General features: G+C 36.1%; 1 protein-coding gene across 7 annotated transcripts in view; it reads left to right on the forward strand.

Annotated features, from left to right (window-relative positions):
• The window catches only part of LOC108150545 (acetylcholine receptor subunit alpha-like), a 688,503-nt gene that overhangs the window by 216,171 nt on the left and 453,906 nt on the right, over window positions 1-18,426 (forward strand). For 6 of the 7 annotated variants that reach the window (XR_005977287.1, XM_041708510.1, XM_041708509.1 and 3 more), the window contains one exon: window positions 2,309-2,418. Coding sequence is in view for 5 of the 7 variants with exons in the window: in XM_041708510.1 (XP_041564444.1) it covers window positions 2,309-2,418 (110 nt within the window). In the remaining 2 variants the exon portion in view is untranslated. Of the gene's footprint in view, window positions 1-2,308; window positions 2,419-18,426 lie in introns of those variants that run through there. The other variant, XM_041708514.1, reaches the window with a different exon arrangement.

The following is an 18,426-nucleotide window of genomic DNA, read 5'->3' on the forward strand; positions in this document are numbered from 1 at the left end:
TGGGAACACTCCATAATTCCTTAATAGGCATATTTAAAAAATAGGATAAATGATAAAATTATAAAATATAAGATAATACATAATAGACAATATAAATATATAAATTGGTTTAATTCTTAATAATGACGTGGTATTTCATATCTTTTTTCATTAGCTTTGGCTCTGTTCCCTCTCACTTCTTTTTATTTTCTTTTTTAAGGTTATTTCTATTTTTCTCCTACTAATTATTTTCCTCGCAATGTTGCGGAATCGAATTCTTCGGTGGATGGTTCAAAGGGAAAAGAACGCTGGTGCCGACCAATTATGGCGGCAAGCCCCTTAACAGCGAAAGAATGGAAACGCCTCCAGATCGTTGTTTGAAACTTAGCCCTGTTGACCCGCCACATTTGCCAAGAACCGCGATGTCAGCTCCGTTCTCCCGCACCATTTGCGAGAGCCGGTCATGTGCTGCCGCGCAGTGATTCAGGTTGAGCTAAATCACTCGCATGCCTTTTTTTTCGATTTGCACCTATGTTGTGGCTGCCGGTCTCTGGGTTTGCATTCTTAAGCCCCATAGCTGGTGCACTGAAAACATTTGGCCTTGTTCTGACCGTCTTCTATTCGGTGGCCTTCTACTCCGCATCTAAAGCAATCTATGCTGTCTGTCTACGGAGCTGAAACACCTACTGGCGATGTTCCCCGACTCAAAGTGTTTTGGTGGGAATCAATATCGCTGATTCGGCACCGTGACCACCCGACCTTGATCTCTCCGATCCTCTCCAGAATGGCGGCTTCCTATAAGCTAATGGGAAGCTAGTGCCTCCGTCAATTTATCCTGGGTGACCAGCTGTTCGAGGTCCCAGATTGAGAACAACGCCTGAGGCTTAGTCGTTGCCCCATCGCCCAAAACACTTCCCAAATTCTTCGTGAGCCGAGCGGTCCCCATCTGCACATGTCCTCGCAGTTACAGTAGAAGAGGTTCTTTGGCGGTTCTTCTTATCGTCTCCAATTTCTCTTTCACCTCTTAAAGTCTTAGATCTTGGTTGCACGTTACAAGGCACACGACCTTGCTGTACAACAACTACGCCGTCGGGCTAATAATAAGCGCGTCTCGTTTCTATACCTTTTGTGGATAGGTCGCCAACACGAGCACGTTGACTTTAATCTCCGTCCCCACTTCGCGCTTTATCATACCTGCGCTGGTAACTCTCAATGATGTTCTTCCAAGAGCCGATATCGGCTGAAACGTTTCCCATATGAGCTGTGTCCTTTAGTTCAGCGAAGCCCATTGTAAGAAGCTTCCGTCAGTGTGTAGTAGGTAGCGCCCTCTGTAGGGGACCTCCTAGCGGTAGCACTCATTACCGATTCACTCGTTTACCAACACTTGCGCACAGCTGATCAGCTGGCATGACAAGAATGACTACGGGGGCAGTAAAGTGAAAAAGTGAAGAAACTATGAGACTATGGACGAGAAAATTTTATGAGAGCACTCTCACCCTGTCCCGGGTCCCTGCTTGAGGGGCCTCGATGGGTAACTTCTATTTATGTTACAGCACCTACGCTGTGCCCCCGCGCTATTTCACTTCACTTCGTCTGCTCGCCTTTTGCTTGTAAATCGGCAGACGGCGCCAGCTTTAACCCATTTTCTTTCTTTGGAAATATTTATTTTATATCTTAGAGTCGGGAAATTCGACTTTAGCGTTCCCACTTGTTGGTTTTTATACCCTTGCAGAGGGTATTATAATTTCAGTCAGAAGTGTGCAACGTAGTGAAGGAGACATCTCCGATCAGCATCGCTAGGCGAGTCGATCAAGCCATGTCCGTCTGTCCGTCCGTTTCTACGCAAACTAGTCTCTCAGTTTTTAAGCTATCTGCATGAAACTTCCCAAAAGTTGTCTTTCTATTGCAGGTAGTATATAAGTCGGAACGAGCCGGATCGGAGGGTCCGCGGCAGCGTCACCTTTTTTACACCTTCTTTGATCTCCCCTACTCAACTATCCTTTCACATATATAAACTTTAAGCTAAATGAAAAAAAATGGATAGTTGCAAATGATGGGAAAGAGTCGAAATAGATACATCTCGGTTCTTGTGCCACAAATTTTGGCCATGAAACAAGAGACTTAATTTATGTAAATCACAGTAAATTTATATTAACCACAAAAATACTTAAGCTTAGAGTTGAATACTGAGAAAATATAATAACAAAAGTCAATCAAATCAATTAACCTTGCTCCTACATGTCCGCCACAATTTCGTCTAACTACAACTATAGAGAACTAAAAATAATAACAACAACTAAGTATATTGAGCTACTTTAATTATTTACAGTCCTGGTACGATTACAAACTTCGATGGGAACCGAAAGAATACGGTGGAGTTCACATGTTGCACGTTCCTTCCGATCATATATGGAGACCGGATATTGTTCTTTATAATAAGTGAGTATATCAAAGTTTTATTACAAATTTTAAGCATTATCTTGTCCTGCTCTGTATTGTAGCTAAGATAAGTTATTATTAAAATTTGTTTATATCTGATTTTATACCCGATATATTTTATTACCCTTTAAGGTGGTTAAGCTCTGTAAGGCAGTTTAGTTAAGTTAATATTAATACTAGTTTATGTCTGCTTTTATTCCCGATTTAAACTAGATTTATTGTATAATTAAAGTGTTTTTTTTATTTTAGACAAGTAAATACTTTTTTTTATATTTTACCCAATACTCGTACAGTACAATGCTTTTGCCAATTACGCTACCTGTTTTTCGAACGTCCATTTTTTTCTTAATTCAGATGCTTTTATTCACAAGAATTAAAAATAACAGTAAATAAAAACATTTATTTATTTCGTATTTTAAAATTATATATATTAAATCAGCTTTTATTGAGCTTGAATTTAAGCCCTTTATAATGAAACTACCGTTGCCTCTGCTTCAAAAGTTCTCAGTTTTGAAATAGTTTCCAAATTAACAATGCAAGACATCTACAGCGATATTGATTACATTTTGTTTAAGCTAATTATATTGTGGCGAGTGAACGCTCGAATAACAGTGGTTCATAGCTTGTTTCAAACAAACACAATTCAAAACTTAAACAGGCTATTCTCTCTAAACTGAACCGGTTATCAAAATAACTTAAGGGCAGGATAATTATACTTTTATGTTTGAAAATAATTTTTATTTTTGTTTACTTAAAAAGTATTTAATGTTTATTTTTATTATTATCGGAAAATTATAAAAAGGACATCAGCTTTTTACAACAAAGTACTACATTTAACTTATATTAAAGTGTATGACCATTAAAATAATTAAATATATAGTTTAAATTTAAAGTTTCTTTTTTAGCCAAAGTAAGAAATCAAATCTGATTTAATGCACACTTGGCTTATCTTGAGCCGCTAGAACAGTCTGCATTCGCAAGCGATGTACGCTTTGAAGTCATGATTACGAAACAACGTTTTAAAATACAAAATTTTAACTAAAATTTACAAATTGGTGGAATCATTATAAAGAGTAGTCAAAATGGTTTTAAATTAGAAGGGTGCTCAACCAATATTTTTACATATTTTTATTGGTCACATATTTTATCCATGAGTCGAATTTGTTACTGTGTTGAAAAAGCTGTGTCGTTTATTTTTTTTTAATTTTTTGTTTAAAGTAACAATTTTTTTTCTAAAGCTATTATTTTTTGAGTATCTATCGTTTTAATCACTAACAAGAAAAGAAGAAAACTTCGGCGAGCCGAGGTTTATATACTCTTGCAGCTATTGCAAAATTCTTGAAAATATTAAAATTTTGAATATTGAAGCTATATTGACTTTTAGCTCAATTATTCGACCGTACCTATGGCAGCTATACGATTTCGTTTTCCGATTTAAAGAAAATTAAAAGCGTAAATCTGATCTATCAAATTTTAACTATGTCCAAAAGAATTTTTAAAAATAATTGAAAAATAGAGAAGTGAGTTTTTTTTAAATTTAATATTTTTAATATTCTGTTTCGTTGTTTCGTTGGGATCTATATATATATATATTTAATATATATATAAAGTCATCCGTTTTAATGAAATTAAAACCATAATTCCAAAACATGCTATGCTTCACATAACCATATCTCGAGTAACTAAAAAATAAATAAAAAAAAGCAATGTCCATTTAAAAAATTTTTTTTTTGATTGTTCCTACGGAAACGTTAAGCTATAGTCGTCCGATCCGTCTTGCTCCGACTTAGAATAGAAAAACAACTTCTGGGAAAGTTTCATGCAGATAGCTTTAAAACTGAGAGACTAGTTTGCGTAGAAACGGACGGACAGACGGACGGACAGACGGACGGACAGACGGACATGGCTAGATCAACCCTCCTAGTGATGCTGATCAAGTATATATATATATATAGATATATATATATATATATATATATATATAGGGTCGGATATGTCTTCTTCACAGCATTGCAAACTTCTAACTGAAATTATAATACCCTCTGCAAGTGTATAAAAACTTTTCCTGCACTTCAACTATTTTGATAACATGTTCAGTTCAGATTTGATAATATTTTGATAATATTTTCTCTTTGAATAAAAAGCTGTGATTATTTTTATGGCTTAGATTTAAAAGCTTAATGATGATTTTACTGAGTACGGGGTATTTTATGGTCGTGCCCTCGACATAGCTGTTTTGTTATTTGACTTAATTAATTTTGTGTTTCATTATTATACACAACCGTTTTTCGTGATTCTTACAACAATTATAACTAAAATTTTTCTGCCCCAACTCAATAGGTTCATAAAAAAAATAAATTAATTTTCACGTTTTGCTGTAAATAATTCTGATAAGATTAGGTTGGGGCGGTGGCAAAACGGAGTCAGCGACCTACTAGGCCCAACAAATGATTTTTCCTTTATTATTCCTTTAAGTCCTTAAAAACGTCTTTTGACAACTCATAAAATATAAGGATATAGTTGTATTCCTCACATCGGGTCATGCTATAGCTTGTTGAAAAGGAGTGACAAAGCTAAAGCGTCGCAAACATGGAGCAAAATAAAATACTATGATAAAGGCACAATTCCATCTCAATAAATAAATAAATAAATTTTGTGCAGTTTATGGACAGTTTCCATTTCGACGACACAACGATGGTTTCAATGTTTTCATTGTTGTGTACCGGTGGTCGTAAATGCGCCATGCTCCGCAAGGCCTTTCGTCGAAAATTACGACAAAATTGGTCGAAAGACGGTGAAGATTCGCATTGAAGCTTGATATAAATGTGCCACTCGAATTGACGCCGAAAAACATCTTTTACCGAATCGACACATGCAAATCACTGCTGACTTGCAAAAAGTGGGTCACTTACGATAACGAAAAGCGCTTACGGTCGTGGTCGAAGTGCGGTGAAGCGGCCCAGACGGTGGCCAAGCCCAGATTGACGGTCAGGTAGGTTTTGCTGTGTGTTTTTTGGTGGGATTGGCAGGGAATCATACACTATGAGGTGCTGCTTGTAGGCAACACAAATTCAGTAGAGGCCATCTTTGATCAACACAGGCCGATTTATTTTCTATCCGGACAACGCCAGGCCAACCACATCTTTGGTGGCGCGTCAGAAGATCCGAGAGCTCGGATGGGAGGTTCTTTTGCATCCACCGTATAGCCCGGACCTCATACCTGACAATGGCCGGAAGCACGCCAATAAAAGGCGTGTCAAAATTGCCTCTTCGAGTGCTTGGCAATAGGAAAGCGAGCTTCTGTTATAAGGTTGGCATCTCGTTGGAAACTTCTTATCGAACAAAACGGCGCATATTTGACTTTAATCGCATGACTGTAATCAATTTTATGGATAATTGAAAATTCAATAAAAATACCGCAGGACTTTTTTGACACCCTAACATTAATTTTTTCTAGAAGAGTAAGAGAAATGTTATATAAACCATCTGCAGTAAATGCAAAATACTTAAAGCTTCTGGCACTACCTGGGTCTGTTAAAACTGAATCACTTATAGTGCGTTCATATTTTTTATAGGCAGAAGAACGCTTTTATCAAAAATGTTATTTATTTATTTGTGTCCAAAATTATCATTTCTTGAGATGTAATTTAAAATTGTGATTTTTGAAAAAATCCAATTTTTTTTAAAATTTTTGAAAATGTGCATTTCAAACAGGGATAAATTTTTGAGAGGATTAAATACCCCCAGAGATGCGTGAAGCCTATGAGCTGTATGTGAACGGTTGCTCGTTAAAAGTTAAAATACCTATATACCTTGAGCTTCTATTTAAATTTACGAAATATTTTGCTCTGCCGAGCTTATCTAAAATATCTTTAATTCTTAGCAATGAATATTTTCCAATAAATAGTCTTTTATATATTTAGCGATAGTTACCTACTGATCGATATCCCTTTTTATACCCTTGTAGAAGGTATCAGGGTTTCAGTCAAAAGTTTGCAACGCAGTAAAGGAGATATTTCCTACCCTATAAAGTATATATTTTTGATCAGCATCACTAGGAGAGTCGATCTAGACATGTCCGTCTGTCCGTCCGTCCGTCTGTCTGCCTTTTTCTACACTAACCATTCCTCAGATTTAAAGCTATCTGCATGAAACTTTCCCAAAAGTTGTCGTTCTATTGCAGGTATTACATAAGTCGAAACAATCGGAAAATAAATTTAAAAAAATTATAACTTTGCTGTTTTTATACTCTTTCAGAGGGTGTTATAATTTCAGTCAGAAGTTTGCAACGCATTGAAGGAGACATCTCCGACCCTATAAAGTATATATATTCTTGATCAGCATCACTAGGAGAGTCGATTCTGTCCGTCTGTCCGTCCGTTTCTAGGCAAACTAGTCTCTCAGTTTTAAAGCTATCTGCATGAAACTTTCTCAAAAGTTGTTTTTCTATTGCATTTAGTTCTTCGAGATATAGTAATGGTTAAATATTTCAGAATTACGGTTTAAATTTCATCAAAATCCTACGACTATAGCATATAGCTCCCATAGGAACAATCGTATAGCTGCCATAGGAACTATCGAATAATTAAGCTGCAAATCATCTTAGCTTCAATGTTTGTAAACATACACGCAAGTAAATCATAATTTTAATGTTTTCAAGAATATTTAATTTTTGCAAAAGCTGCAAGGGTATATGAACCTTGGCTTGCCGAAGTTTGCTATCTTTCATGTTTAATATTTATACCCTTGCAGAGGGTATTATAATTTCAGTCAGAAGTTTGCAACGCAGTGAAGGAGACATCTCCGACCCTATAAAGTATATATATTCTTGATCAGCATCACTAGTAGAGTCGATCTAGCCATGTCCGTCTGTCCGTCCGTCTGTCCGTCTGTCCGTCTGTCAGTCTGTCAGTCTGTCCGTCTGTCCGTCTGTCCGTCCGTTTATATGCAAACTAGTCTCTCAGTTTTAAAGCTATCTGCATGAAACTTTCCCAAAAGTTGTCTTTCTATTGCAGGTAGTATATAAGTCGGAACGAGCCGGATCGGTCGACTATAGCATATAGCTCCCATAGGAACAATCGGAAAAATAAATGAAAAAAATTATAACTTTTCTGTTTTTTAATTTTTTGTTTAGCCCTTCGACATTTAGTAATGGTTAAATATTTCCGATTTACGGTTTAAATTATATCAAAATCGGACGACTATAGCATATAGCTCCCATAGGAACAATCGGAAAAATAAATGAAAAAAATTATAACTTTTCTGTTTTTTAGTTTTTTGTTCAGTTCTTCGACATATAGCAATGGTTAAATATTTCAGAATTATGGTTCAGATTTTATTAAAATCGGACGTCTATATCATATAGCTCCCATAGAAATAATAAAAATATATAAAATAACTATCAAATAATTGAGCTGCTAATCATCATAGCTTCAATGTTTTTAAACATATACGCAGTAAATAATAATTTTAATGTTTTCAAAAATGTTAAATTCTTGCAATATCTGCAAGGGTATATGAACTTCGGCTTGCCGAAGTTTGCTTTCTTTCTTGTTTTTTTAGTTCTCGACATAAAGGAATAGTTAAATATTTCAGAGTTATGGTTTAAATTTCATCAAACTCGGGCATAAAACTCCCATAGGAACAATAAAAATAAAAAAATAATTTTTTTTAATTTAACTTTTTTATTTTGTAATTTTTTTTAGAAATTCTTATTGACTTTTTAATTATTCCACAGTTTAGACGTTTTTAATTTTATTAAAATCGAACAAATTATAGCTGCCATAGTAACTATCGAATAATTAATCTTCAAATCATCATAGCTTCAATGTTTTTAAACATATACGCAAGTAAATCATAATATTAATGTTTTCAAGAATATTTAATTTTTGCAATAGCTGCAAGGGTATATGAACCTTGGCTTGCCGAAGTTTGCTGTCTTTCTTGTTTAATTTTTTTTTTGTTCTTCAACATATAGTAATGGTAAAATATTTTAGAATTACGGTTTAAATTTCATCAAAATCGGACGACTATATCATATAGCTCCCATGGAAACAATAAAAATATATAAAACATTTTTTTTTTTAAATGTAATTTTTCTATTTTGAAATTAAAAAAAAAAAATTTGCTTCGTTTCTTGTATTAATTTGCAATTCAATAGTGATTCGATCCATAATTGGGTTGAAGAATCATTTTCGCCTTACAAATTATTGGCTTCAGTACAAAGCGCACACAATTACTTTTCAGAAATCTAATGAAATATTTTTTCATTGTTTTTGACAAATCAGATAAAATATTTTTTCAGTAGCATTAATTTTTTGGAAACTAATTCAAAGTTTTTTAATAAGCATTATTTTTTTGAATTCTAGTGAAATATTTTTTCATTGTATTTACTTTTGAGATATCGAATGAAATTTTGGTTTTGTACTCTTACTTTTTGACAATCTAATAAAAATTTGTTTCAATAGCATAACTACTAATCGAAATCCCTTTTTATACCCTTGTAGAGGGTATCAGGGTTTCAGTCAAAAGTTTGCAACGCAGTGAAGGAGATATTTCCTACCCTATAAAGTATATATTTTTGATCAGCATCACTAGGAGAGTCGATCTAGACATGTCCGTCTGTCCGTCCGTCTGTCCGTCCGTCTGTCCGGCCGTCTGTCCGTCTGTCAGTCTGTCCGTCCGTTTATATGCAAACTAGTCTCTCAGTTTTAAAGCTATCTGCATGAAACCTTCCCAAAAGTTGTCTTTCTATTGCAGGTAGTATATAAGTCGGAACAAGCCGGATCGGACGACTATAGCATATAGCTCCCATAGGAACAATCGCAAAAATAAATGAAAAAAAGTTATAACTTTGCTGTTTTTCAATTTTTTGTTTAGTTCTTCGGCATTTAGTAATGGTAAACTATTTCCGATTTACGGTTTAAATTTCATTAAAATCGGACGACTATAGCATATAGCTCCCATAGGAACAATCGGAAAAATAAATAAAAAAATTATAACTTTTCTGTTTTTTAATTTATTGTTCAGTTCTTCGACATATAGCAATGGTTAAATATTTCAGAATTATGGTTTAGATTTTATCAAAATCGGACGTCTATATCATATAGCTCCCATAGAAATAATAAAAAAATATAAAATAACTATTAAATAATTGAGCTGCTAATCATCATATCTTCAATGTTTTTAAACTTATATGCAAGTAATTCATAATTTTAATGTTTTCAAAAATGTTAAATTCTTGCAATAGCTGCAAGGGTATATGAACTTCGGCTTGCCGAAGTTTGCTTTCTATCTTGTTTTTCATTGTTTTTGACAAATCAGATAAAATATTTTTTCAGTAGCATTAATTTTTTGGAAACTAATTCAAAGTTTTTTAATAAGCATTATTTTTTTGAATTCTAGTGAAATATTTTTTCATTGTATTTACTTTTGAGATATCGAATGAAATTTTGGTTTTGTACTCTTACTTTTTGACAATCTAATGAAAATTTGTTTCAATGGCATAACCTTTTTTCATGCTAATTAATTGATTAGACTACAACTTACTTTTTATACCCTTGCAGTGGGGATCATAATTTCAGTCAAGAGTTTGCAACGCTGTGAAGGGACCACATAAAGTAGTTACAGTCTTGAACAGCATTATTAGGAGATTTGATCTAGCCATGTCCGTTTGTTCGACTGTCCGTCCGTCTGTCCGTTTCTACGCAAACTAGTCTCTCAGTTTCAAAGCTATCTGTATTTAACTTTTCCAAAAGTTGTCTTTCTATTGCAGGTATTATATAAGTCCGATATATACCCAAAGGAACAATTGGGACAAAAAATGACAAAAAAATTAGAGATTAACTTTTTTCTAATATTTTTTTTTTAGTTCGATATATAGCAATAGTTAATTATTTCAGAATAACGGTTCAATTTAAAATAAAATCGGACGATTATAACTGTGAAGGATCGATACTCAGTTCAAAAGGTATTCTGTAGGTTTATTTTTGCGTATCAAATCGATGTTTTAGAGTTCTGAAACAAATTTTTCTGTATTAAGCAGCTCGATCTGAAAAACTGTTGGTCTACCACTTTTTTGGAAAACCCACTAGGCTAAAAAAAGCTGGATTTTACACGTCTACAACTTCCAAACGACTAAAAGACACCTCCTATACATCGTTGAAAAGGTATTTTTAAGAGCTACTGCGTGTTCTTGTCTTCTTGTCAAGAAAAGTAATTTCGGGACTATAGCCCAAATTAGGTTTTTGTGTTCACATCTTTGCAATTTTTTTGAAAACGCTAGTATAGATTTTTTTATTTTCGAGTTCTTAAAGCTTTTGAGATTACGAAAACACAACGATGGTTTCAATGTTTTCATTGTTGTGTACTGGTGGTCGTAAATGCGCCACGCTCCGAAAGGCCTTTCGTCGAAAATTACGACAAAATTGGTCGAGAGATGATGAAGATTCGCATTGAAGCTTGATATAAATGTGCCACTCGAATTGACGCCGAAAAACATCTTTTACCGAATCGACGCATGCAAATCACTGCTGACTTGCAAAAAGTGGGTCACTTACGATAACGAAAAGCGCTTACGGTCGTGGTCGAAGCGCGGTGAAGCGGCCCAGACGGTGGCCAAGCCCAGATTGACGGCCAGGTAGGTTTTGCTGTGTGATTTTTGGTGGGATTGGCAGGGAATCATACACTATGCGGTGCTGCTTGTAGGCAACACAAATTCAGTAGAGGCCATCTTTGATCAACACAGGCCGATTTATTTTCTATCCGGACAACGCCAGGTCAACCACATCTTTGGTGGCGCGTCAGAAGATCCGAGAGCTTGGATGGGAGGTTCTTTTGCATCCACCGTATAGCCCGGACCTCATACCTGACAATGGCCGGAAGCACGCCAATAAAAGGCGTATCAAAATTGCCTCTTCGAGTGCTTGGCAATAGGAAAGCGAGCTTCTGTTATAAGGTTGGCATCTCGTTGGAAACTTCTCATCGAACAAAACGGCGCATATTTGACCTTAATCGCATGACTGTAATCAATTTTATGAATAATTGAAAATTCAATAAAAATACTGCAGGACTTTTTTGACACCCTAACATTAATTAGATTAATTAGAAGAGTAAGAGAAATGTTATATAAACCATCTGCAGTAAATGCAAAATACTTAAAGCTTCTGGCACTACCTGGGTCTGTTAAAACTGAATCACTTATAGTGCGTTCATACTTTTTATAGGCAGAAGAACGTTTTTATCAAAAATATTATTTATTGCGTCCAAAATTATCATTTCTTGGGATGTAATTTAAAATTGTGATTTTTGAAAAAATCCAATTTTTTTTTTTAAGTTTTTGAAAATGTGCATTTCAAACAGGGATAAATTTTTAAGAGGATTAAATACCCCCAGAGATGAAGTCTATGAGCTGTATGTGAACTGTTGCTCGTTAAAAGTTAAAATACCTATATACCTTGAGCTTCTATTTAAACTTACGAAATATTTTGCTCTGCCGAGCTTATCTAAAATATCTTTAATTCTTGGCAATGAATATTTTCCAATAAATAGTCTTTTATATATTTAGCGATAGTTAACTACTGATCGAAATCCCTTTTTATACCCTTGTAGAGGGTATCAGGGTTTCAGTCAAAAGTTTGCAACGCAGTGAAGGAGATATTTCCTACCCTATAAAGTATATATTTTTGATCAGCATCACTAGGAGATTTAATTTAAACTTTCTTTTTTTAGTTGCTTTGCTATTTACTTATTGAATCTTTTCCTTTCGGATAATAACAATAAATCTATCAAATCTTATGGTAATAACCTAACTAACAGTCGTGTGACTGAGTTATCGGGTCCTGAAAATTATTACTGGGTTGGGAGGTCGTTGCGTTGTAGTCGGGTTTTGCTGGAAACCCGAGTCAAGCTTCTTGCGAGATGATTTGGGTGGACAGAGAGTTTTTCATTGTAGGTCGCTTTTTGTTTGTCTATTTCATCTTTTACTGCAAGAATGCCGAGGTCCCCGTTGGTGTCCCAGTGATGGTTCTCGGGATTTTTGCTTGTGATGTCTATATTACTGCTGCTCGCGTTCCCCCATAGCTGGAAGCCAGACGTAGTCCAGACGCAGGGGCGATCGAAAGTTTAAGATCCACTGAAAGCTGCTGGCTTTTAGTTTAAATTTAATTTCTTGCATTCGATGTGTCTTCTCCAGGTTAGTCGTCTGTCTAGGTGAACGTCGAAATACGTTACTTCATTGACTTGGGGAATCTGCGTACTGTTCAGGGCATGTTTTCCTGTTGAGAGTAATGTGTTTAAATTTTAGCCACCTCTCTACTAAGATGAGGTGATTGGCTACGTAGAGATGTAGATGTTGTTAGGTGCTCGTAGGTAAGAATATCCGCTGTATATAGGAGGAACAGAGTACGTCCAAGTGCGCTTCCTTGCGGGACTCCAGCTTCGATAATATAGTCGTCAGATGTTGTTGTGTTGCACCTTACTGTGAAGACTGTGTTGTAGAGATACGACTCAAAAAATGTATGTAAGCACGTTTGTTTTGATTTTATACATGTGGTTACCGAGCCAGACTCGATCGAAAGCATACATTGAAGAGTATTGCGCTGCAGTATTTCCGATGCTCGAAGGCTGTGCGAATTTCTTATGTTATTCTGTTAACTTGTTCGACTGTTCCATGGCTTTGACGGAAGCCAAATTGATGTTCCGGGATGACTTTGTGTGCTTCAAGATCTGGTATTATGCGTGTTAAGAGGCATTTTCCAACAGTTTAGACAGACACGATAATAAACTAATTGGTCTGTCGGTCGACGGAATTGTGTGGTCTTTTACGGGTTTCGGTATCATTATAATATTAGATTTTTTTCATTTTCTTGGATAGAAGCCGAGACGTATTATTCCATTGAAGAGTTTACCATTAACCTTCATAGCCTAGTTTAGACTTCAATTATCATTTTTGGGGTTATAAGGTTACCGCCCGGGGCAATTTTCGGTTTCAGTTCCCCGATAACTTTCGCGATCTCCTTTTCGCTGAAACAGTGTTGTGTTGTGGTTACACAAATGGACCAGTGGCTGAGTTCGGCTGGAAGACTTTTCGGTGATGTGAAGCAAAAGCTTCGACTATATCTTCGTCGCTGCGGGCCCAGCTACCTGATAAATTCCTTATCGGAGTGACTGTTTCGATTGGAGAGCTGAGGTGGGCTCTCCACAGAGGATATTTTGTATTGGCTGCCGAAAGTTTTTCGATGTACCGTAGTTGTGCGTTTTCAGCGTCTCTCTTCAGGGCTCGGTTTAGTGTGCGTGTGGCTTCCTTAAGACGTTGTTTTGATGGCGATCTGTTGGTTTGCCAAGCACGTCGCAGTCGCGTCTTTTCCAGTACAAGCTGTTCAATTTGTAGATTTGTCTTAAAATGGTTGACTTGCACGTCTTTCCCTTTTGGTGTTCAGATGGCAAATGGTTAGATGAAGGGTCCGAAAGCGCTTTGGCGCTTATTATATTAAGTGAAATGTTTTTTGTCACCGCAAAATCTTTAAAGTCAGGGACTTTTCTAGGGTCTGCTGGCAGTATGTGGGGCTACCAGGGGAAACACAGCCCAATTTGTTGCTCAGTTTGATGATTTCATTATACAATTTGATTCTTTTGGGAGTCACGAGTCGTGATCCCCAGTGCGTATGTTTTGCATTTAAGTCCCCTGCAACTATGAAGCGATCTCCAAGTAAGTTGTAAAAGTCCTTGAATTGTCATTCAGAGATTGTAAAGCGAGGCGGGCAGTATACGGCGGCTATAGAAAGGTTTCCGTTACCTGGCTGCACTTTGATAGACGTAGCCTGCAAGGAGTTTGTTGCAAACCTTTGGTGAAAATGGTGCTTTATGCGTTCTCTAGTTAGGATGCCGGTTCCGCCGTGGGCTTTACCATCTGATTGATCTGTGCGGTAGAAGGTGTGGCCTCTTATTGGGAAGTTGTATTTGCTTGTGAGGTGCGTCTCTACTAGTAGCATAATGCCGATATGATTTACATTCAGGAACTGTGTTAGTACAAGTTTGTGCAGGGAAACACCATTGGGGTTCCACATGGTTATTCGTTAGTTTGCCATCAATTATTTGGACTGCTTAACTGCAAGCAACTGTAATACCATGTTCTGGTTTTGAACCAGTGTTTGCATGGTCGTTTTCATGAAGGACATAAATTCCATCATACTTTGTTGCATGGTAACCATTATTGATTCCTGTGTGCTTTGTGACTGTCCTGGGACCTGGTGAAGGTTTCCTAGACTAGACTGGAGTGGGTTTTCCGTTCCTGATCAAAGGGCATCGGCGTATGAGAAGCCCTTCTGGGTATTAAGCTGACCAAATGAGGATTTTGCAGCCGGGCCGAAAAAAACCTCCGGCGTCGTTTTTGAGTAAGTGTACACGTTTTGAGGATTTGGTGGCACGTAATTGTCTCTCGTCGCATACGGTTTTTCAACTCCTTGTAGACACAGCCCCTGTAGTTAGCCGTGTGATTTCCTCCGCATTTTCCACATTTCTTCATTTGAGGGTGTTGTTTTAAGGGTCTTCCCTGTTGGCAGGGCAGTTTGCGGAATTGTCAAACTCTCCACAAACTACACAGACTGATCGGAGTGTGCAGTATGTCGTGGTGTGTCCATATTACTGAAAGTTTTTGCGTTGCTCTGGGCCGTTCCTTTTATGTGGCTCTTCCACCGTAATTCTTCGGTGCAATAGGTATTGCAGGTAATAGATAGGATGCACTTCATATTTCTTCAAGACTCTGCTGTCTGGCTCGAGTTTTACCTTGACGAGTGGTTTCGGCTTTTGTTCTTTGCAGAAAAAACGTTTTCTTTGAGGGCATCGATGACTTCATTGGGGGTTATATCGGGCTTAATTCCTTTTAATACAACCTGCAAGCCCTTGCTGCTTTTTAAGGTATTTGGACAGAACTCGGAAATGTACTGGGTCTGGAGCTTGGTTTCGTGAATGTTCCCTTTAGTGAGCGGGACGACATGAAAATTTTCGTCCCCGACCAGTATAAAAATGTTGTTGGCGTTCGAGCTTTTCTCCCTAATGTAAATTGGTGAGGGCTTAAGATTCGGTTGGGTCTTTTGACCCAGCTCTGGTGAAGTTTTAGCTAGGAGGGCAAATCGGATTTTCCTGGTAATTCGTTGTCTCTTTGGACACGGTTTGTTTTTGGTTTGGTACCAACCCCGGTGCTCTGTAGTGATCTATTCCGGATTATATGGCCAGGCCCGATGGTTGAATATTGTTTCGGTTTTGTCAGAGTTTTTGTTGACGTTGTATTTAGCGCCGTTTCCGTCTCTGTTGTTAATTTTGCTGCCGTTGCTGTAGTTGTTGCTATTTCTTTTAGTGCATTTGCAGATGTTTTACCGATGCATATGTTGGTGCGCTATTGATCGAGTCTGATTGTGGTGGGGTTTTACACTGAGAACTCCACGCCATAGATGAAAGTGTAAGAGTAAGTAGAGAGGGGGAGCAAGACCGTGCTCTTTGGCTATCGACCGTCAGCAGGGCCGACTTACCCTTAGTACACTTTTTTTTTATATATACGAGAAGTACTCGTCTCTTCGGATCGCGGAGCTTCGACGCTCTTTATTTGGTTCGTCGCTCATTGAGCTTTTTTAGCGTGGCACTATTATAGAATAATTATGTACTTGTTTTAATAATATCATTGCTTTTTTTGAGTTGAATAACTATTTATTTCTCTTTTAGCGTCTTTTCGCTTAATTTGTAATACACTAGTTTTTTTTTGTGTGACGACCCACCGTCACAAATATATATATAATTCAACTTCCTCATTAAAACTTAAAAAAGAACATTCCAAACACTGGCCTTTTATTATTCAAACGCGTGCCCAAAGCCAACAGCAACCGGTCACATTTATTCGACGAAGTTATCGATTGACGATAATCATCGCCCAACTAAACCGATCAAAAGGGGAAATAAATTTCTGTCTCGAACCCTGGCCTGGAGCTATACCGCCTCCCAAAACAGTGTCGTTACATTTGTTTGTATATTTTTTTATTAGTTTTTAAAACATTCACTTTCTTTAACTTTACCGAAGCTCGCGCGAAACACGTCCGCTCACTTCAGATGCACTTTCGTTTTATTAAAATTTTTTTTTTAATTTATTAAAGCGATTAAAAAAAGCCGTTAAATTTCATTCTTAAAAGGGTATAAACAAATAACATTAATTAACAATTAATTCTGACAGATATATATTAATTAAAATAAATTTAGTTAACATTGGAACATTTTGAAAATAGTCATCAAATTGAAAATTTAAAGAGTTATACGGAAAGCATTTAACAACAACAATTTTTTTTATTAGCTATACAATTTTTTGTTTGTGCTAAGTATTTCTGCGTAATCAGAAATGAGAAATATCTAAATATCTAAATATTTAATGATCCAATTCACTTGTACAACAGCTTGCTTTGATACTGCTTGCCGACTAGAGGCCAAACATTTTATTATTGACACCTGCAGCGATCATTTTAAATGAGGCAGTGCTGTTTAATTTGCATGCATTGTCAGAAATGTGCGCTATGTCTTTTTGCATAGCCAAGTTTTTCAGCCAAGGACCGACTCCTGGTCGTGGTTTTGAGGTTCCTTTCATTGTAACTAGGGTTTGGAGCTTTGCAGTAACAAGACTCTACCTTCAAACAAAAAACTCCGATATCAAACTAAATCACCGCTTGATAAGGTTAAATTAACCTGACGATCAAAAATGTCTTGGATCAAAATTTTGTAACGATATTATTTATTTTACTAAAATAAAAGACTTTAATATTATTTAATTAGTTTTGCAATCGGCTGATTTTATTGTGCAGCTTAGTGCCGATTAAAAAACTAGTTGATCAAAAAAAAATGTTTATGTTGGTAAATAAATATCAGAAGTTTTTAAAGTATATCGTGCGATCGTCACGTTAATTTTACCTCGACAGAGGTGTTTTTATATAGGTCTTATGAAAACAATTGGAATATTAACGAATAATAAATGGAAAAAACACTTCTCAAATTTTTAATTTTTTTTAATTCTTTAGGACATAGTAATGTTTTAATAGTTCAGACTTTACGCATATCATTTAATTCAAATCGAACGATATCTTATAGTTGACATACACGATCAAACAATTGATGTGAAAATCATCATAAATTATAAGTTTTTAATCTCTCTGTTTACGAGATATATCCGTATCAAAATGTCTCACAAGCTTTCCACATGCCAGTGTTGAACCTATATATTTTGCTCTCTTGATCTGCTCTTTAATGCACTGGACCACATGGAAGCTGCAGGTGGATACATTTTTTATATTGTATTTTAAATTACAATTACACTTTGTCAGATTTTAATTATTTAGTCATGGAGTTGACTTCAGGTAAGTAAAGTGTAGTGAAAATTGCAGTGAAAATTGAGAGATAACATAAAATGGAGTTGCCTTATTGTGATTTGTTTGAAGTATTTTGAGGCTGTGATGACAAGTCGGTTGTGTTAGCTGTTTCAATTCTTATACATGATTTAAGTATAATAATTAAAGAACATTCGTCTTTATAAATCCTTTAAAGCGAAGTGGACTGACCAAAAACGGAATAGAGAAAAATTTACAAAAAAATACGAATCGTGGCTTCAAAGAAATCGAGCAACCAACTACGTCTAAAAATGCATTACGACGACCAGCAATTTCCCAATTTTCCAAATTCACAAAAAAATCAAAAAAATTGTTTTTATTCGTTTTAATTCACTTTAATTCCTAATTTTGTTGAGCTTTACATAAGATATGTTTTTCACTCGATTGGCTTGCTGAGAGTGATTTCTAAGACTAAAAAATGTATGCTTTATGTTCGGGGGAAATGCGTCGACTCGTCCAACCAAATATGAAAACCAACCAGAGATCTGATCAAAACATTAAAATTCACTTTAATTCCTGATTTTGTTGAGCCCTACTAAAGATATGTTTTCATTGAGAGAGTTTCTAAAATTAAAAATACATAAGCTTTTTG

This window comes from Drosophila elegans, unplaced genomic scaffold (genome assembly GCF_018152505.1).
Source record: "Drosophila elegans isolate 14027-0461.03 unplaced genomic scaffold, ASM1815250v1 contig_208, whole genome shotgun sequence".
Lineage (NCBI taxonomy): Eukaryota > Metazoa > Arthropoda > Insecta > Diptera > Drosophilidae > Drosophila > Drosophila elegans.